We start from the raw sequence: 18485 nt of genomic DNA, 5'->3' as shown, positions 1-18485 counted from the left end.
TCAATAATAGCCAATAGATATTCGGTACTTATTGTCCTAACATTTTTTTTAAAAAAAGATTTATTTATTCATACATATAGAGCTGGGGTACAGGCCAGAGATACAGAGGGTAAGAGGATTCACCAGAAACAGAAAGGGGAGCAGAACAGGCAGATCAACGAAGTACACCGCTGAGGGTAGCAGCGGGCAGATCAGGAGAGGTCTGCCTCGCCATGTGGATCTCCTCTGGGGCAGGCAGGGATCGAACTCATGCAGAAGTGGCTTAAGCCTCTTAGTGCTGTGCTTTAATCCCCTGCGCCACCAGGGAGGGCCTTATTGTCCTAACATTTTACTTATATTTAATTGTGTGATAAACACAGTAATTTTTTGTTTATAAGGAAAATGAAATTCAGAGAAGATAAGTAACACACAAGTTCTGTGTCACACAGCTAATAAAATACACAGTCAGGATTTAAACACAGGCCTCGAGGGGCTGGGCTACACACTACCTCAAAAAAAGGGGCAATTTTCAAACTTCTAAACTCTATTTCAATAATTGCTTTATAATGTAGTGGTTAGAGAATTTTAAAATGCTGGTAACAAAAGAGAACTCCATTCTAAAATATCAATATATTTTGTTAAATAGTAGAATGAAGTAAAGAGTGTTTAAAAGAAGAACCTGGACTTGACTCTCAATATTCTTCCTAAATTACAGAGCATTTTAGAGATTTAAAAAAGATTTCTGATTTCCATGTTAAAAAAAAAGTAATAACTTATTTAAAAAAAAAAATTAAGATTTTCAAAATAAGAGAATGGAGCAAAAGAATGAGAGCAAAGAAGCCGAAGTAGCCAATTTCTAGCTTTTGTCCATAATGAGCAAACATTACAGTTCTAAGTATAAATCTACTATAATCAGATCTAATTTTACAGTGCTATACTATTACATAGACTTGTAATCAAAACCCTTAGATTATTACCTGCAAAATTTTTGGCATTTATGATGATCATCAGAGTAGACTTTATGGAGAAGTTGTAGTGGTTTCTTGAATTAAGGGAGCCCTATTTTATCAACTAGTACCAACTAGTAAAAAAAAAAAAAAAACAGTTTTCTGCAACACAACAACCATGACTCAGAATATTTTTCTGATCACAGATTACATCTCTTAAAACATAAACTAAGAGTAAAAATGTTTCCAGCAAATAAAAAGAATGAATTTCATGGACGAAAAAAACAAAATCAGGTTGGTAAGTAGGTATCCACTTCTAATAGTTTAATTACAATATACTACATTTTTTAAAAGGACAGTGATATAATTCCTGTCTCAAAAGCCTAGATTTCTAATCTGAATCTAATCATAAGGAAACAATCAGATGAATCCAGATTATGGGATACTAAGAAACAAACAGTCTGGTCTCTGCAAAGATGTTATATCAGTGTTAAACTGAGAATATAGAAGGGCCCTAATAATTAGAGACGCAGAGTGATATGACACAAAAGGCGACAATAACTAATGCTAGATTAACCCCGAATTTAAAGAGAAAATAACTCTGACAAGATATTACTGGGATCATCAGAATATGCAGGTATGTGTTAGATCAGATAATATTACCATATTATTCTTTTACATGCACTAATATTAATATGATTGTGTGAGAGAATATTCTAGTTCTTATGGTGTTGGTGTGCAAATTACTTGCAAAGGAATAAGAAAATAGAGCAAAAGTAAAAGCAAAGGGGCCAAAAATTAATAATTTATGAAAACAGTATATGGATCCTCACTGTCTTACTCATTCAGCTTCTATGTAATTGTGTGACTGGTTTGGATAAAGAAAGGGAAGCATTAGGAAGAGTTTATATCTGAAGTAACTGTGACATCTTCTTACGTGAACAGAAGTTTTCCAGTTATTCTAATGAATGTAAAGTCACAATCTTCTGTACTTTAGATTTAGATTTGCCATCTTGATCACTAAATGCTTAAATGAATGGTTTGTATCAAAATCAAAACCGTCAATTTTAGAAATACTTTAGTTTACAAATGGAACCTAGCTATACTTTTTAATGATATTCTCATATTAATAAAGTGAAAAACTGTATGTTTTTTCCTGCCAACAATTCATTCTCATAATAATGTTCACTAAATATTTTTTAAATAAATAAATAAATATGGGAGTATCTGTGTTTAACACTGTTTTAAGCATAGATGTGCTAACTCATATAGAAGCATATAAAATTATCTATGAATTTAATCAATTTAGCTAACTTGGGGTGACTTTCAAAGTTGAACCAGAGAATCCACTGCTCAAAATGTGCAGAGTGGACAATTTAGAATAGACAGCTTAATACACTTAAATGAGACCAATGCTTGTAATACTGTACCCAATTAAAGCTTCTGTTCAGGCATTCAAGAAGCTCCAAGGTGTCTCATGAGGAAAATTCTTGCTTTGTCTCTATGTACTCCTCAACCTAGAGTCAATTTTAAAGACAGAGGTGGGAGTGCCCTCAATCTAGGCAAGAATACAACTTAGTCAAGAACTGATTGTTCCTCATCTCTTAGCAACAGCCTGGATGTAACAACTGTTATTTAAAGGAGATAGTTTAAGGGACATGTTAGCCTTTTCTTAGATCTCTGCCAGTATCCTTTCACCAGGAAATCTACATACCTGGCAAACATTAGTTTAGCTACTTATAGAAATGCCTTCCTTCACTAAGTTAGTTATCATTCAATATTCTTCTCTTATCTGGTGTCTTCTAAAAATGGCAATGTAGAGAATGCCTTATGAATCTTCTGCAATACGTGTACTAAAGACAATTTTAGAGTATAAAAAAAATTACTCCCGCAGATCAGAATCACCCAAAACAAAACTGTGATTACTGATATAATGGCAAAGCATTATCAGAAATGTATTAACATTACTGTCATTGTGACAGTTTACAGTTATTCATAGCTATGGTTTTAGAAATAATTATCTTCTCTCATTTGATTTACCTACCTATCTATACACAAGCATATATATGTGTGCATAACACATGTAAAATATATGAAAATGTAGTATCTATATATCATATTTTAAATAACACAAATATATGTGTAATGAATACTACGTACACTATAAGTGATAACTGTGGCTTGAATATATTGTGAATAAGAAGTACTGAAATAATAAACAAATAAATCCTGTAAAACCATCATCTTGAACTTATTTACTAAGTATTTGATATTTGTATATCAGCACACAGCCTAATGCTATTTGCTATATCTTCTTGAAAGTCTTTCTACATGATTAAAATTTGTTCAAGAAAATAATATACACATACTCAGTCACAAAGATTTTCCTACTTTAATAATAAGGCCTAAAATATAGCAATCATACTCCCCATTTCACAAATGAATATTTAAAGAGACATGGAGAATTTATATAACTTGCAAACTTGACAAAGATACTTAGTGGTGGAGTTATAAAATAAATGTAAGCAATCTAACTAGAAAGCCTACCTGTAACTGGAGTTATATATAACCTTTCCTCAGTAAGGTATGAAAGAATCAGAGAAAGAACCAAAGATTCAACCTTATCTATGTATGGAAACCATTAAAAAAATCAAGACTTAAAACAGAGTGATGGAACAATTCAAGCCTATATTAAAAAGAACTAATTTAATAGTAAAATTTAAAAATTCAGCGAAGTAAAATCACATTTTGATCTCCATGCCCAAATGCCATATTGCTTCCAGTCAACGTATTTTATCACACCTGATTGAATTTCTTATTCAAATTTACAAATACCCCTCACTGCTATTCAGTAAACCAGGATGTCATAGCTACTAGTAACTACAAAGTAATCAAATAAAAGGATAATGTCATATTAATTATATCACTGTGTATCAATTCATCCGTTTTCTATATCAGATATGAACACTGATATACTTAAACATTACCATAATGTAGGGCCCTCCCTGGTAGCGCAAAGGGTAAGGACACAGCACTGCAAGCTGACCGCAGCCGCTTCAATGCGGATCTGATCCAAAGCCGGGAAGGTGATCCACATGGCCTGGCAGACCTCTCCTGATCCCCCACTGCTCCCCTCTGCAGTTTACCTCATCAATTTGCCTGTCCTGCTCCCCACTCTGTCTCTGGTGGAGCCTTTCACTGCCCCTGCACCTCTGACTTGTACCCCAGTTCTGTATGTATAAATACATAAATAAGTAAACAAATAAATACATTTTTTTAATTATCATAATGTAAAGAAGCTTCCTGATCATGAAGAAAGCAAAAATTAATTAGGTAAACTTTTGAGCAGAGACACTGTCAGTTCACGAAGGTATTACTTCAACAGGCACATCATTGTAAAAGCCTTAAGTAAAATTTTTATACAGTTGTATTTCTCAAAGTAATTTCCATCTATACTATAACCACTGAAAATCAATACACCTCAAAAATAGTTCCAATTAGTACTTACCAAAAAAACCTTTATATAAATGCCCCCATGTATGGGTACCCACACCTAGCACACAAAGAATGAATGAGTTTATTCAGAGAAAATATATTACAAGTTTAATTTACAATCAAGGGATGTTATTTGTAGTGTTTGCATTTTAAGTATTTCTTCAGTAACTAAAATAATACCCGGAATAGGTATTATTCAACAAATAAAATACAGTTGAATGAATCAAGGAATTTCTGCCACTAATAAATGCATATTTAAAAAAAAGTATTGCATTATCTAGCTTAATACTGCAATTTGATGGTTAGGAGGTTTTTTTGTTTTAATATAAAAAGGGGACAGTAAATAAGATTGTTGTGGGGTTAAGTCTAGCACATAATAAGTACAGACCAAATGTCAGTGTGGTCTTCATATCTACCACTGTAAGTACACTACTATGTTATCTCTATAAGTACTATCTTTGCAAGTATTAATCTCTTTATGTATAGAGATTGGATCACATGTTGTGGGTCAATTTTGCAAACTGTGTGTAGTATTGGCTGGTATGCAAACAGTGAATGTATTCCTATCCAACCATAGACTTCTTTAAACTCAGGGGAAAATTATAAATACACACAGAAATATTTCAAAAAAAATAAATACCATTGTAAATTTCTAAGATTTAATCTCTAAAGAAATCTACATAGAGAGACAGCTCTTAAGCAAACATCTTATTTCCACTAAAACTTGAGGGAAGTTTTAAGAAACGGACAGTATTTATTGGGTAAATGATAGAAACATCTGTACAAGTAAGTGCTACTATTATGACTTTTTAGAAAGCAATAAAATGTCACCTCCTTGTAGATGAAAAGCAGGAAGGGAGCTGGTTAATAAAAACATTAAGCCTTTCTAACTCATTGCTACCCTACTGAGCTGTGAACTACTGGAATCTAGATACAGATAGAACTTTTTTAATTTTTCTCTCACCACCTAAAGGGATAAAATAGTGCCATCAACAGAAATATAAGGTGAGCCACTAATAAAAAAGCTCAAATGTAATTTGAAATTTCCTATTAGCCAGCCACATTCAAAAACTAAAAGCAAAAGATTAAAATAAAATATTAAATTTCAACACAGAATATTTAATTTCAATGCAACACCAATATTTTAAAACCTTAGTAAGATATGTACATCCTTTTCTTCAAAGCCGGTCTATAAAATCCAGTGTGTACTTAATATTCACAGCATTTCAATTTCGTCCAGCATTAAACAAGAGCATGATGCTACCATATTGGAAAACAAAGACAAGGAGGATTTATGTGAGCATTTCTTTATACTTTATACTAAATCATGTATTTATGCCACAAAAGCTAAAATAATTCTCAATATATCTTTAGTAATTCATACAATGTAGACAAAATCAGTAAGTTGTCACATTCCAATACATCAATAATCTTATTTAGGGCCTCCCTTGTGGCACAGGGGTTAAAATCTAGCACTATGAAGCTATCCCCAGCCTCTATAGCATGTGTTTGATTCTAGGCCAGGGAGCTGACCCACATGTCTTGGCAGACCTCTCCTGTCTCACTTGCTGCTCCCCTAGTAGATCTGCCTTTTCTGCTCCCCACTTTGTCTCTGGTAAATCCTCCCACCCCCTGCACCTCTGGCCCACAACTTAGTTCTTGTGTATAAAAATAAGTAAAACTAAATTTAAAAAAATAATTCTAATATTTAAAAAAGGTATGTTTTCAAGATTCATTTCAGCTAAGGAAATTGGTGAAGGTCAAATTATTACTTGTTCAAAATTTACTTATTACTAACTGTGTGGTAAAAAAACAGTCTATAAAAGCTCTTACCAACTAGTATATACCTGTAAAAGATTCTTAGTGTATCATATTTGTCAATTTCTTTTACTGATGACTTCTTCCACTACTTTAAAGCTCAATGAGGTCAGCCTAAAATTTACTATATGTTACATGATTTCCTCTTACCAAACTAGTGATGAAACAGCGCTGGTGTGATTTAATACTATAAATTCAGAACAAATGGGAAAGCATTAAATTCAGAAGTGCTTCTGGACCATTAACTTCCATGCTGATTTGACATGCACCACAGTATTCAGGCAACAGACTCAGGAATATAGCCTATTCCTAAAGCAAACAGTATTTTATCTCATAACCATCTGGGGTGCTTGTGCTAAGGACCACTGTTTTATTTGTTGTCAGGTATATTTTAATATCTTGAGGTTAACACTGAGACCTACTTTATTAGGGAAACCCATTTTGCTAGGAAAAGACGACTGACATAGAAGAGCTTAAATGGAACGAAATTTTGGCTGGGGCCCTTGTTTTCATTATTTAGCTGAAGAAAATCATTGGTTATATATGCTTTCAAAACCCTTTGGTTTTTCTAAGGTACCAATAAAAGTGATACCATTCATAACGTGGACAGTGGTCTCTTTCATATATTGCCTATAGTTGCAAACTTAAGTGCCAAGCAGATGGTTGAAATCTGTTTTGTATAAAATGCGTGCTTTTTTTTCCCCCAACTGTGTTCTTTGTATTCATATTCAGCCTAGGTTTTTGCCATCAAAACACTGGCACTATGTCGATCATTAGCAGCATTTTAGACAACTGGCAACTAAGGTATTCACTGTTCTCCACAAAATGTTCAGCTAATATTTCCCAGATGTATAATTAAGGCAAAAGATCATCTTCTTAAATTGGTATCAGCACTTTGGATGGCTTCTGGCTTTCAACGGATTATATTAGTGGAAAACAATTTTATACCAAAAATGAGGGTTCTGTTTCTTGGGTGTTTTTGTTTGCTTGCTATATAGCTGCCTATAAAAAGAAATCTTGAATTTCCCCAAGCTTCACCTACACAAAATAGGTAGCTAATACAAAACCTCTCATGCAACTGTGAAAATCTATAATCTACCATGGTTGTATAGACAAGTTTCTTCAAGCTATTTTTTTCCAATTTTCAAGATAGTTGCACAAATAGCACTTTAAAAAGAAGGAAATCACCCCTTTTGTTGTTCAATAATTTCCTATATAAAATGATTCATTTTTATGATTATACACAGATATATTTCAATATGCACAGGTTAAAGCATAAGAACATAGTTCCATCAGTAAATTCAATATTTAAATCCTTGATACACTGCTACTTACAAAAACAACTTTTAATTTATCAGATTTATTACATATAAAATGGGAAGAGATGCTCTTAGAATATTATTAGTAGTAAGCTAAGTCAGAGAAAACTATGTCTATGTCACTGCTACTTAGCGTCAAGTTATCTGAGACCAATAGTCATAAATACATTTAAACCAATTAGAGTAATATTAACTACAGATTAAAATAAATAAGCCAATAAACTTTTTACAGGCATTATCTTATATGCTAAAATAATTTTCAATATGAGGCTAGTTTGTTATCAAACAAAACAGTTTTTATTGAGATGATGATCATTTTATATTTGTGAAAAAAATAAACCAAATTTTCAAAGTTTGAACTTAGTGGTTTGCATTCAGAAATATCCAAATACTTTTGTAAATGTTCATTAGGTTAGGAATCTCATTAGCACTGAAGAATAAATAATTTTACACTCATATTTAAGCCCATTTTATAGATGCATGGCTGAAACCCAAAGACTTTAGGTGACTTACACATCACTAAGTTTTAATTCCTCATTTAGAAACTGTAGGAACATATGCCAACTTTGTTAATCACTAAATGCTAGATTATTAAATATATTAGCAGTAAGTTGCCCAACTGGATGATTTCCAGATTTTCTTTTTTGTTTAACAGTAGGATATTTGCACATTTCCTTTGGTCCTACTTCTAAATGCAGTTCTGGTTCAATAAGGTTCTTTTCTGTTTTTCTTTACAACCTTTGTACATAAGGAGAATAAAAGAATAACACCCATTCTGTATTCCTAAATTAAAAGTGGCAGGAATACAATAAAAGTTTTACATCATAATTATTAAGCAAAGACTCAATTTTTCATATATAGCCAATTTCTACAGTATACCAAATATATGACTCTGTACTTAAAGCATAACTAGTTTGGACAAGAGCTTCATGATGCCAGTCATATTTTAAATTAGAGATAACAAGGAAAGTCCTTGAATATGCTGCAGGGATCATACTGCTGACGGTATGACTATTATTTTCCAAACATGTTTTTTTTTTTTAAATCATGCAATCTGCCAAATGTAAAATATTAACAATATGTTAAACTTGTCCTCTTAGATGATATAAAGCATTTTTTTTTACTGCACCTTTCATTGGTTGTTTCTCTTTTGCTTCAAAGGTTTAACATCTCTTTTCATGAAATTTCCAACTCCCAACTAATGCATATTAGGTTGACCGCGTAATGCTAACACTAATAGTTGTTTAATTTATTTTGAGAACCACTTAAAATCTTTGTTTGGACTACCTGTTTGTTATCTTAGTCATTCTTTCCAGCCCAATGCTTTGTTTATTTGCATAAACATATACTGTCCACAGACCCCGTGTTATCCTAAATGCCACAGTCCAATCATTTCTTTTTATCTTCTCCTTAAGGAATTTAGCTCTTTGACCAAAGAAAGCCATTTTCATGCTGTTCATACTCCCCAGAGAACTTATTTAATAATCCACATATAATTTATTTTTCACAATACTTGTCATAGTTGAGGGTAGATACCTCATGTACCTAAGTTTCACATACTGCGCTTGCAAATAGTTCACAGCGAATTTGAGCAATGAATTCTAAATAAGAATTATACAAGTACTTAAATTGAAAACCCTTAAAATACACTATGGTTACTTGTTCTGCACACTATTACACAATTGACAGGTAAGATTGAGAAGTGATTCCACATGACAAGGCTGGTTATATGAGATATTCTGTACCCAAATAGTTGCATAAAATGCAAGAATTCTAACCACTGGAGTAAGGAGCTAGGAAGCGCTCAATTGCACTTCAGTGTGATGAAATTTTAGAGTTTAGAAATTATTCATTCATCTACACATTTTATAAAATTAACTGTATGGGAGAACTAGAACTTCTGATCCTTACACACAGCTAGCAACACTTTAAGTTTTTATGTTTTACTCCCTCCACCACTCACTCCCTGCACCCCATCAGTGAAGATATTGTACATTTTACCCAAAAGGAGGACAATGTTCTGTACTTAAAAGAAACAACTCACAAAAATCTCTCCATTTGATATGCATTGCATTAGGTCTCTAACATTCAACTTTCTCATCCCTACCTGAAACCTCAAATATCTCCAAATGTTACTTAAGCAGACTTTGATTTACCCAATTTCTTGAACTCCAGTTTTTCATTAAGCATGTGCCACAATACCACCTTTAGATTTTAAAAGCTAAAACACTATTTTATACTCCTGTAGCTCATGTCATAGGGATTTGTGTTGCAAATGAGAAAGTGAGAAAGAACCTAGCTTATGTTTCTATGAACTATTCCTTCTTTTTGGATATTTCTCTCCTACACTACAGCTTCATGAGATTTTTGTAGGACTTATTAAACAATAATATATTAAAAATCGATCACCCTGCAAGTGAAAAAGTTCCTCATTTTAAATTTCTTAATGTGTAACTATTGCATTTGCCAAAATAATTTTTCCACATAACTATTAGTGACTCCCAATTATCTTATAATTTACTTATAAAAGTTTATGTACTCTGCTCCTTCACTCTGATTCTTTAACTGCTATCAGGACTTTTTGGATATGCTTTTCTTTCTCTAGAAGAATGCTTTTAAAGCATTAAATATTCCTAAACTGTTTATAGGTCAAATAAGATCCATTTTGATTTCCAGTAATGCTAAAATTTTCAGAAACTATTTCACTCTTATATTTATATCCCACAATTCTTAGGGCTTCTAAAAAATACCTTCCCTCTATTAAATTTTAGCTATGTTTAGGGCTAGAGAAAAAAGAGCTTCTTCTCTTAAAAATAACATTGTTATCTTTGTTTTTATATTCCTAGGTGTTATTTAAATGACTGAATATTGCCTAAAAGTTTTTCTCATATCCTCATGATGTGATGGGAGAGATGACAATCTAAATATGATATTGCATATTCAGTTAACAACAATTTAAGTGAATGAACCAGAAATTTGAAAAGTTTGACCCTCAGTTCACTTCATTTTTACAAAAGAACAGGGACACTAAACATTATCATGCTGCCTTCCACTTGGACTTCAAGCAGTGCAGATAAAAAAAGAAAAGAAATATTATCAATGCCAGTTTTAAGCGACACCTTTCTGTACTTTTTTCAAACATATTATGAAACTCTACAGCAAATAAAAAGGGGGAGGGGAAAAAGGAAAGGAGTAAAAAAGTCTTTGGACTTTGTCAATTATTGCCCAACAAACTCTGGTCCAGGGTACATGGCCAAAGAATTATAGAAAACAACCAATACTTTAACTCCAGCATTAGAATAAAAATGTTTTCAGAACATTGATAAGCCACCTATGATAACTGTGACTAAGAAATTAATAGAATAAATAAAGCAGTACTTTTTTTCAATTTGTGTTCTCTTATGTGATGGTGCATTTCTTATAGTCGATATTTGAGTTTTTTTTTTCTTTCTATTAGGATGCTCTTCTTAAATTAAATATAGAATTGTTTAAAATGACAAGTCAACAGCTCATATGAAAGAGTCCCAGAGCCATTTCTCTAACAACCTATTCCCTTGGTATCTTCTTCCTAATTTATATAAAAACAGAAGACAAAATCAAGATCTGGACTAAAGTAAGTAATTTACTACATTTGAAAATAAATTTTGATTAAAAATATATCAAGAAAACACTATTGGCGCCTGTGCCTTCTTTTACTACCAAATGAAGAAATTATCAACAAGCCAAATAAATTAACCCTTTCCTTTCCTTTCTCAGTAATGGTACTGAACTCCTAAAAGATAGTGCACATCCCTTATAAAACTGCTGCTCAGCTCCCCAATTCTCTCAAATTGACAACAGCAAAATCTTGTAAGGTATAAAGCTATGGAATTGGGGGGGGGGGTTAGAGCTATACAATGCATTCTTTCTATTACAAATAATCTCAATTCATCTGATTCTTGTGTTTCAGTGCAAAGAAATCCGTGAGATGGATAACGGGGACACGTGTGCAGAGAACATAATGAAACCCTAGGCAGGCACACACGGAGAAATATTAAAATGAAGCCCCTAATTCATTTTAAAGAAAGATCACATCTTCTGTTTTTTAACATTCTCTTTTCTAAAAAACACATTCAAAGATGTGAAGAACAGAAATAGAAACTCTGTTACATATGAAAGTTTCAAAGGCTTTTCTGCCAGCAGCTTTTCTTTATAGTGTTCTTCTTACCTACAGTATGTGTTGGCACTGGCAGGTAGCCCTAATTCGTTAGTAGCCAAATTATTTTTGTCCCTGAAGTACGAGAAATCTACATTGCACATGAATGAGACATGGTTTACTAGTTTACACACATCTTTATAACTCCAAGAAACCAAATCTCATTCACAAATTCATTGCAGCAAAGGGAAGAGTTACCCAATACCAGAGATACCAACTTTGAATTATTGGTTTCTTTTCTCCATCAGAAAATGAAGAGAAAAAACATGTATTTTTAACTTCAATAAAGAGCTTGGTCCTTAATGCAAGAAAAATAAATAGCTTTCTATTCGCCACACTCCACATTTCATTGAAGTCAAAATATTACTGTATAAGGCATTAAGAAAATGTCATTTAGTAATAAACCTAAATGTCTCCAGATAGCAATTTATCACGACGGCATAGTAGGCTTAGATAATGTGATTCCCCTTAACTAGCATGCTGCATGATCACCAGCTGCAATCATACACTGCTGCTCCACCTTCACTAAGTTTCACAGAATAAGGAGAAATAAGCAACACAGAAATAAACATATACACAGTGATGATTCAGTCACAGGAAAAAAAAATCTCTGAATTCTAAGGCAAGACAAAAGTAAATGTATGAACACTAAAGAGGCAAGTGAAATGTCACTTACATTAAAGAAAGATTTGAAATACAATGAGCAGAGCTCCAGACTGAATTGTTTTAAGGTTCAACACTGATTTCAAATGTCTATGAACATCTATAAGCTTTTGTTTTCAATTTTCCTTCTGTCATGTTTTATGGGTAAAAAGTCCTTAAGCTACCTTGTAATAGATTAATTACTTTCAAGCAGGGTGACAAAAAGGGCATAATGACCGGAAAATGATACAAAAGAGACAGAAAAAGCAAGTTAACAAGTTTATCAACAAACCTGGGTAATTCTCGTGAAGTACAGATTAAGGTTCAGTGGTTCCAAACTGGCAGCATTCAAGTTGGGTTCATATTTGGGTTTTTTGTTTTGTTTGTTTTTTTAAACCACCTGTCCTAAAACGACATTGTTTATGCTAATTATCTTTGTTTATGCCACAATTCTGTTTGTTTACTACATTCTTTTAAAATACCATATCCCTGTAAACAGTTCTCACCAGAATTCTTCTAAAGCTTGTTTCGGTCTGGTCCTTCTCGGCAGCCCACCGAGCAGAATGCAGCTCCACAAGGAAGGCGCAAGAGCTGGGAACAACTTTAAGTCCGGGACTTCTCAGGCTGGCAAAGGCAGGGAGCACTGCTGAGGTTTTACTTACAGGCTCCAAGGGAAAGGGATATTGAATGTGGAGAAATGCAACACCCCCCTATTGGACAAGCAGAACCATACGCCACAATATCTCCAAGAGGAGATGCATGAACTCTCAACTAGTAAGTAAAGAGAGGCATAGATGATGCTGAAGGGAAGAGAGAACAGCTTCCAAGCTGCAGAAGAAAACAGAAGTAGAAAAGATAGTAGAGGTCTTATCCTGATCTGTTAACAGTTTCCGATAATAGATATATTCACCTAAGGTGTGTACAAAGAAACACTTCATCTCAGCAAAAACAGTATTAGCCTTGATTATTTCCACTTTTCAAGCAATGCCACTTGACAGTTACATCGTTAAACAATCAAACTTTATATTCAGTACAAATGACATTATCAATAAGATGAAAAGGAAAGGAAGATGGAATATATAAAAGAAGGACAACTTAGCCATGTTTTTGTCCACCTCTTGTTTACCAAAAAAAGTTCCTATTAAAGGGAAAACTGGTTTCATGTTTTGGTTAGATCTTTGAACATCTTTCTATCAGACTGCCTTCATCTGAGTCAGAGACCTGACACACTGGAATTATATGTGACTTACTATTAGAGGAAAATCTAGATTGGCTTTATTTTCCATGCAGTTAATTAAGCTCACTAAAATTATAAATGAGTAAGAAATTAAGGAAGAAATTTTAAAAATCCATCAATTATAGTTATCTAACTAATCTACAAAAAGGGAGTTGCCCACCCTATATAATGCACATCTGCTTTACACAACACACCCATTAGGAGCTGAAGAACTGATAGTGGAAAGAGCAGATAGTAAAAGTCAGACTTTACCCATGGATGTCATTTTGCTTTTTAAATGTGTTACCAATGTACTCCATTTTAAATAGCTTCCAACTCTATGCAGGAGCAACGTGTTAAAATATAAGAACAGGTCTTATTATTTGCACCTCTCATGTATAACACATCTATAGATTTTACTTAAAAGCTCCCTCAGAACAGGTAAATGTTTTACTCTATGTTTATTATATCTGTGAAACAAGACATGAAAAGGTGCCAACAGAAGAAGTAATCATAACATGTACACATGTCTGTGTCTAGGACCCTGCTGAACACTGAGCACTACACAATGCTACCTGACATCTAACACTCAACTGTTCCAGGTAACCAGTCAGGGCTCCAGCTAAGTCTGTAGGACAGTCCTGCAGTGAGAGTGTACAAGAAGTATGGGGTGTGCACTGCTTGCAGCTACATTCCAAACTACTATCTAAGCTCAGTTAGCTTGCAAATTATTGAGATGGCAGTAAAATCTATCACCAGTTGTGGGTACCTTTCATCTAAGACATAGCAGTAAATGAAAAGTAAATAAAAGAGACAAAGGCAGGTATCAGAACATTCTAAAAAAAATATTAACTTGTGGTTTTATAGTTGTGATTAGGTTAAAAAAAATATGAACAGACAACTTTTTTTGATTCATACCTAGAGGGTTACCTGTAGCTTGAATGGATTTATCACTCAAGAGTACAATGGTTTAAAGTTTCTAATTATGCTGCATAAATCTGCCTGTGTAATGAATATTTGACTACTATGGCCTAACTTTAGGTAATTAGTGTATTGCTAATGTGAGAGATACTCTTGCAGCCTGCTAATAATGATTTTTCATAATTTTATTTATTAGGATATCCTAATACCTGGTATTTACTTTCTTTAGAAAAAAATACTTAAAAGTTTTGCAACACAAATCTTTTCTTCTGTGTTAGTATGACCACAAATAATTTTGATAGAAATATAAGGTGAATAATGAGGTGAACTTTTACTGCAGGTTTTATTCTTGTAGGGTTTCCTTCAACATGTAGAAAACAGTTTGTTGTCTACACCCGTTTTGAGAGAAGCAATCAAGTAGGTGACACTGTTAAGCTTGATGTGCTGCATCCCACTACCTTCAACACCGATTGTTTTTTCTCTCTCTAGACATTATCAGACTGTCTTAAGCAATCATCTAACACTTGCTTTTTAATGAAGTCTCTAACATAAAGCAATTAGACAGTGTAACAAGTAGTTTAGTCATAAAACTATTCCATCATAATCAAATAGGATAAATTATATAAAGGAGAAAAAAAGCAGCACCAAGCTAGTGACAGTATCAAAAAGATTTTTTCCCATTCAACAAATATTAAAATTGAAGGAAAATATTTTAATTCTAGAAATATAAAGAAAGAAATGGTATTCTCAAAAGAAAAAAAAAATCTTGTCACATTTTTTGTGGATTTCCATGTAAAAATATATAAACTTACTATCTTTAGAAAATTTTAAGAGTACATGTGTTCATTTTAATGATGCTATTACTGACACCGAGAACATGCTCCCAGTTGTGCTACCTCTGAATAGTAATATAGAAAAGACTTTGCTTATAAGTATTCCTGAGAACATACTTTGCCTATTCATTGCCTACCTAAAAAGTTGTGTTTTCCATTCATCATAATCAGTTATGACAGCGATGCTTGAAAATGAAATATCACAACTTCTTTACATCATAGAAACACTGTTCAATTTGCTCTATACCCTGAATATTTTAGTAGACAATGAAATTGTAACTACTTCTCAATTATTTATTAACTGCTTATTAGTCTGACAGTATTGACCATGCTTATTTCTAAGACTGGTTACACAGACGTACTGAAATCTAAGTCCAAATCTTGACCCTGAGATTGAAGTTTTGAATATTTTTTAAAGTTCCAAATAATCTACAGGTTGGGATGAGTTATAGAGAATGAATAAGACCCTACAAAAAAATTTTGGGAAAAAAAAAGGTGACATAAAACTTTCACAATACATGAATCCCCAAACAACTTAATTATGCCCTCTAGAGCTAAGTTCCCAAATTCATAAAAAAAAATTTAGAAACCTTCTTTTCAGATTTCTGACTAAGTCTGAGTAAACAACTCATCTACAGCAGGTGAACAAACAGAAGAAAAGAATAACATGGGATAGAAATGACCTACATATTCAATGAAAGTTGCCAGTAGTTGAAAAGGGGAGGAAAAAGCTTACTATCTGTGATACTGTAGCTACAGCATATATACCTCCTTCTCAGAATACAAATATTAAATATTGAGTCTGTGTGATATACTCTACGTGAGTGATTGTAGATATACTCACCCGTACAAATTCAATGTAAACAAATAGTAATGATTTACTGAGATTTTTGTATGTATTACCAATTACAACCACAGGGGAATTTATTAAGACATTTTATACTGATGACATTTTTCAAAATTATTTTAGCTATTAATATTTCCAAATACGCTGTCTACTAACAACTCTATTGATTAGCACTTGTTTAATTAGCCAGTTGGAAAAGCATGCCTCTAGGTGCTCAAAAAAATAAAATGCTCACCAGGAGGGGAAAAAAGGGTTAGATTTGAGAATCAGAATAGGAAAGGGAAAAGTTTAGTTTAAAAAGAGATAATTGAAAAACTACAAATAAAGGTCACAGCAGGGAAGCTTGCCTATATAGAGAAATAGGCTACAGCCTGTTAATATGTAACTACCTTTTTATAAGAACAGTCTGTTAACAGGCTTACAAATCAGACTCAGAGTTTTATTTCCAAGAAGTATAGAGTTGAAGAATATTGTTATTTAAGTGCTACTCTGCACATGTTGGAAAACTTATTGCATTAAATCAGCAAACTGCTACTTTAGGCAATATTATGTCCCAATGTAAATAATATCAGAATCTACATGTGAAATAGCTGTATTTGCAAACAAAAGCTAACTATTTAAAGAGTTAATACATAGAACTTTGAAGAAATTAATGCAAAATTGTTAACAAAGCTCAACTATTCAATGAATATCTAGTGAGGATGTATCTTAAATTAGAGAGAAGGAGAGCTAAAGAGAGAAAGAACATGAGAGAAAGAGGACAGTATTAAAGTACCTATGTGGGCTATTTTACTTTCTTCCCTGACCTGTATTGGCTTCCCTATTATATGGCCACATCCAAGCATTATTTTATACTTAATAACCTCTTCTCCTCCACTGCTTCACTTCTAGAATGGTTTAATCTTTGTCCTTTCTTTTTTCGTCTTTTCATATCAAATTCAGTCGTTTGAACGATGAACAGCTTGACTTAGCATATTTTTAACCAGCTGGTCTAGCACCTAGCTTGCATTGCATAGTCAGATACAACAAATGTTTATACAGAAGGTAGCTTTCATGAAAATGAAAAAAAAAGCCTGAGTATCATGCATCCTGGCTTTTTATAGCTTTTTTTTTAATTCACCATACAGAATACAAAGTTTGAATTCTTTTTAATGGCAAACATAATTCTATTTATAGTTCCAGAAATGAACTTATGCTGGGATAAGAACTCAAATTTTAAAATTGCAATGTGTACTTATAGGAACACCAAGAGGGCTAAAATTTTTCAAAGCCCAGCTTTTACTTGCAACAACATCAAATGGAAACATAGTGCACATATTTCTCTAAATAGGAAATGCTTAATTACAAATATACTTATTCCCGTCATAAGAAAAGGGAAATAGCCAAAATTCAGTTCAAAACAGCTAAGCACCGAAAGTGGCCACTGAAACTTAGAAATGTATTGTCCCCTTCCCCTCTTTTTGACATTCTAAGAGTAATCCAATAGATTACTGTGATGTTTTTTCTTTAAAAAAAATCTGCTGTCTTATATCAACAAAAGGTCATGTGTTTTGCTGAGCAGCCTCCAAAGTTTTACAGGAGGATCAAATAGGAACTTAAAGTCTCCGTTTTAACCACCACTAAAATTTTGTCACCCCCCAGAAATCTCGAGACAGAGATATTGAAAAAGGTAAACTCTGCACAAAAGCATTTAAAAAGAAGTAGAAAGAGAGAGGGAAAAAATCAATGAAGGCAGAAAGTAAGAGTGTGAATGAGAAAGAGGGAAGCAGTGAGTGGGGGAGAGAGATGCTTAATGCTCATTGAATTTCCTGTTGTAGGACACAACCTAAAAACATTAGCAGAAACCTCGGAGACTTTGCAAATCAGTTCAATTTGGTCCGGACAACCACAACAAAAATCAGCAGACTGCAGGAGCACTAGCTAAAAGCTTCTCTAACAAACACGTTTTGGGGGAGCATCTTCTAATTGATTCAGAGACTACTGTAAAATGGGAGAGTTGGACTTCAATATATAAAAGGGGAAAAACTGTACTCACCTTTCAAACTCCTGAGGTAAATCAGGGTCAGTAAGCATGCTGGAAAAGCACAATTTCCCTTTGTCACAGCGGCCACCTAGGATCGTCTCCAACTGAACCTGTCAAGTGAGTCCAAACCTTCTAAACCAATTGATTTTCTCTCTCTCCTCTCCTCTCTTCTCTTCTCTTCTCCTCTCTCCTTCTCTCTCTCCCCTTCTCTCTCTCTCTCTCTCTCTCTCTCTCTCTCTCTCTCTCTCTC

The 18485-nt window shown here is 33.3% G+C and overlaps 1 protein-coding gene across 6 annotated transcripts in view; it reads right to left on the bottom strand.

The window, feature by feature from the left end:
* The window catches only part of SOX5 (SRY (sex determining region Y)-box 5), a 695778-nt gene that overhangs the window by 368046 nt on the left and 309247 nt on the right, over positions 1-18485 (bottom strand). Inside the window, exon 1 of one of the 6 annotated variants that reach the window (XM_004693209.2) lies at positions 18248-18420. The exons of the other annotated variants lie outside the window; for them this stretch is intronic. Within the exon in view, the coding sequence (XP_004693266.1) occupies positions 18248-18285 (38 nt within the window). The 5' untranslated portion in view covers positions 18286-18420. Of the gene's footprint in view, positions 1-18247; positions 18421-18485 lie in introns of those variants that run through there. 6 annotated transcript variants of the gene reach the window in all.

Source organism: Condylura cristata, unplaced genomic scaffold, assembly GCF_000260355.1.
Source record: "Condylura cristata isolate star-nosed mole 26May11 unplaced genomic scaffold, ConCri1.0 scaffold00036, whole genome shotgun sequence".
Classification (NCBI taxonomy): Eukaryota; Metazoa; Chordata; class Mammalia; order Eulipotyphla; family Talpidae; genus Condylura; species Condylura cristata.
Note: the sequence above shows the minus strand (reverse complement) of the source record. Positions and strands in the feature narration are given on the sequence as shown.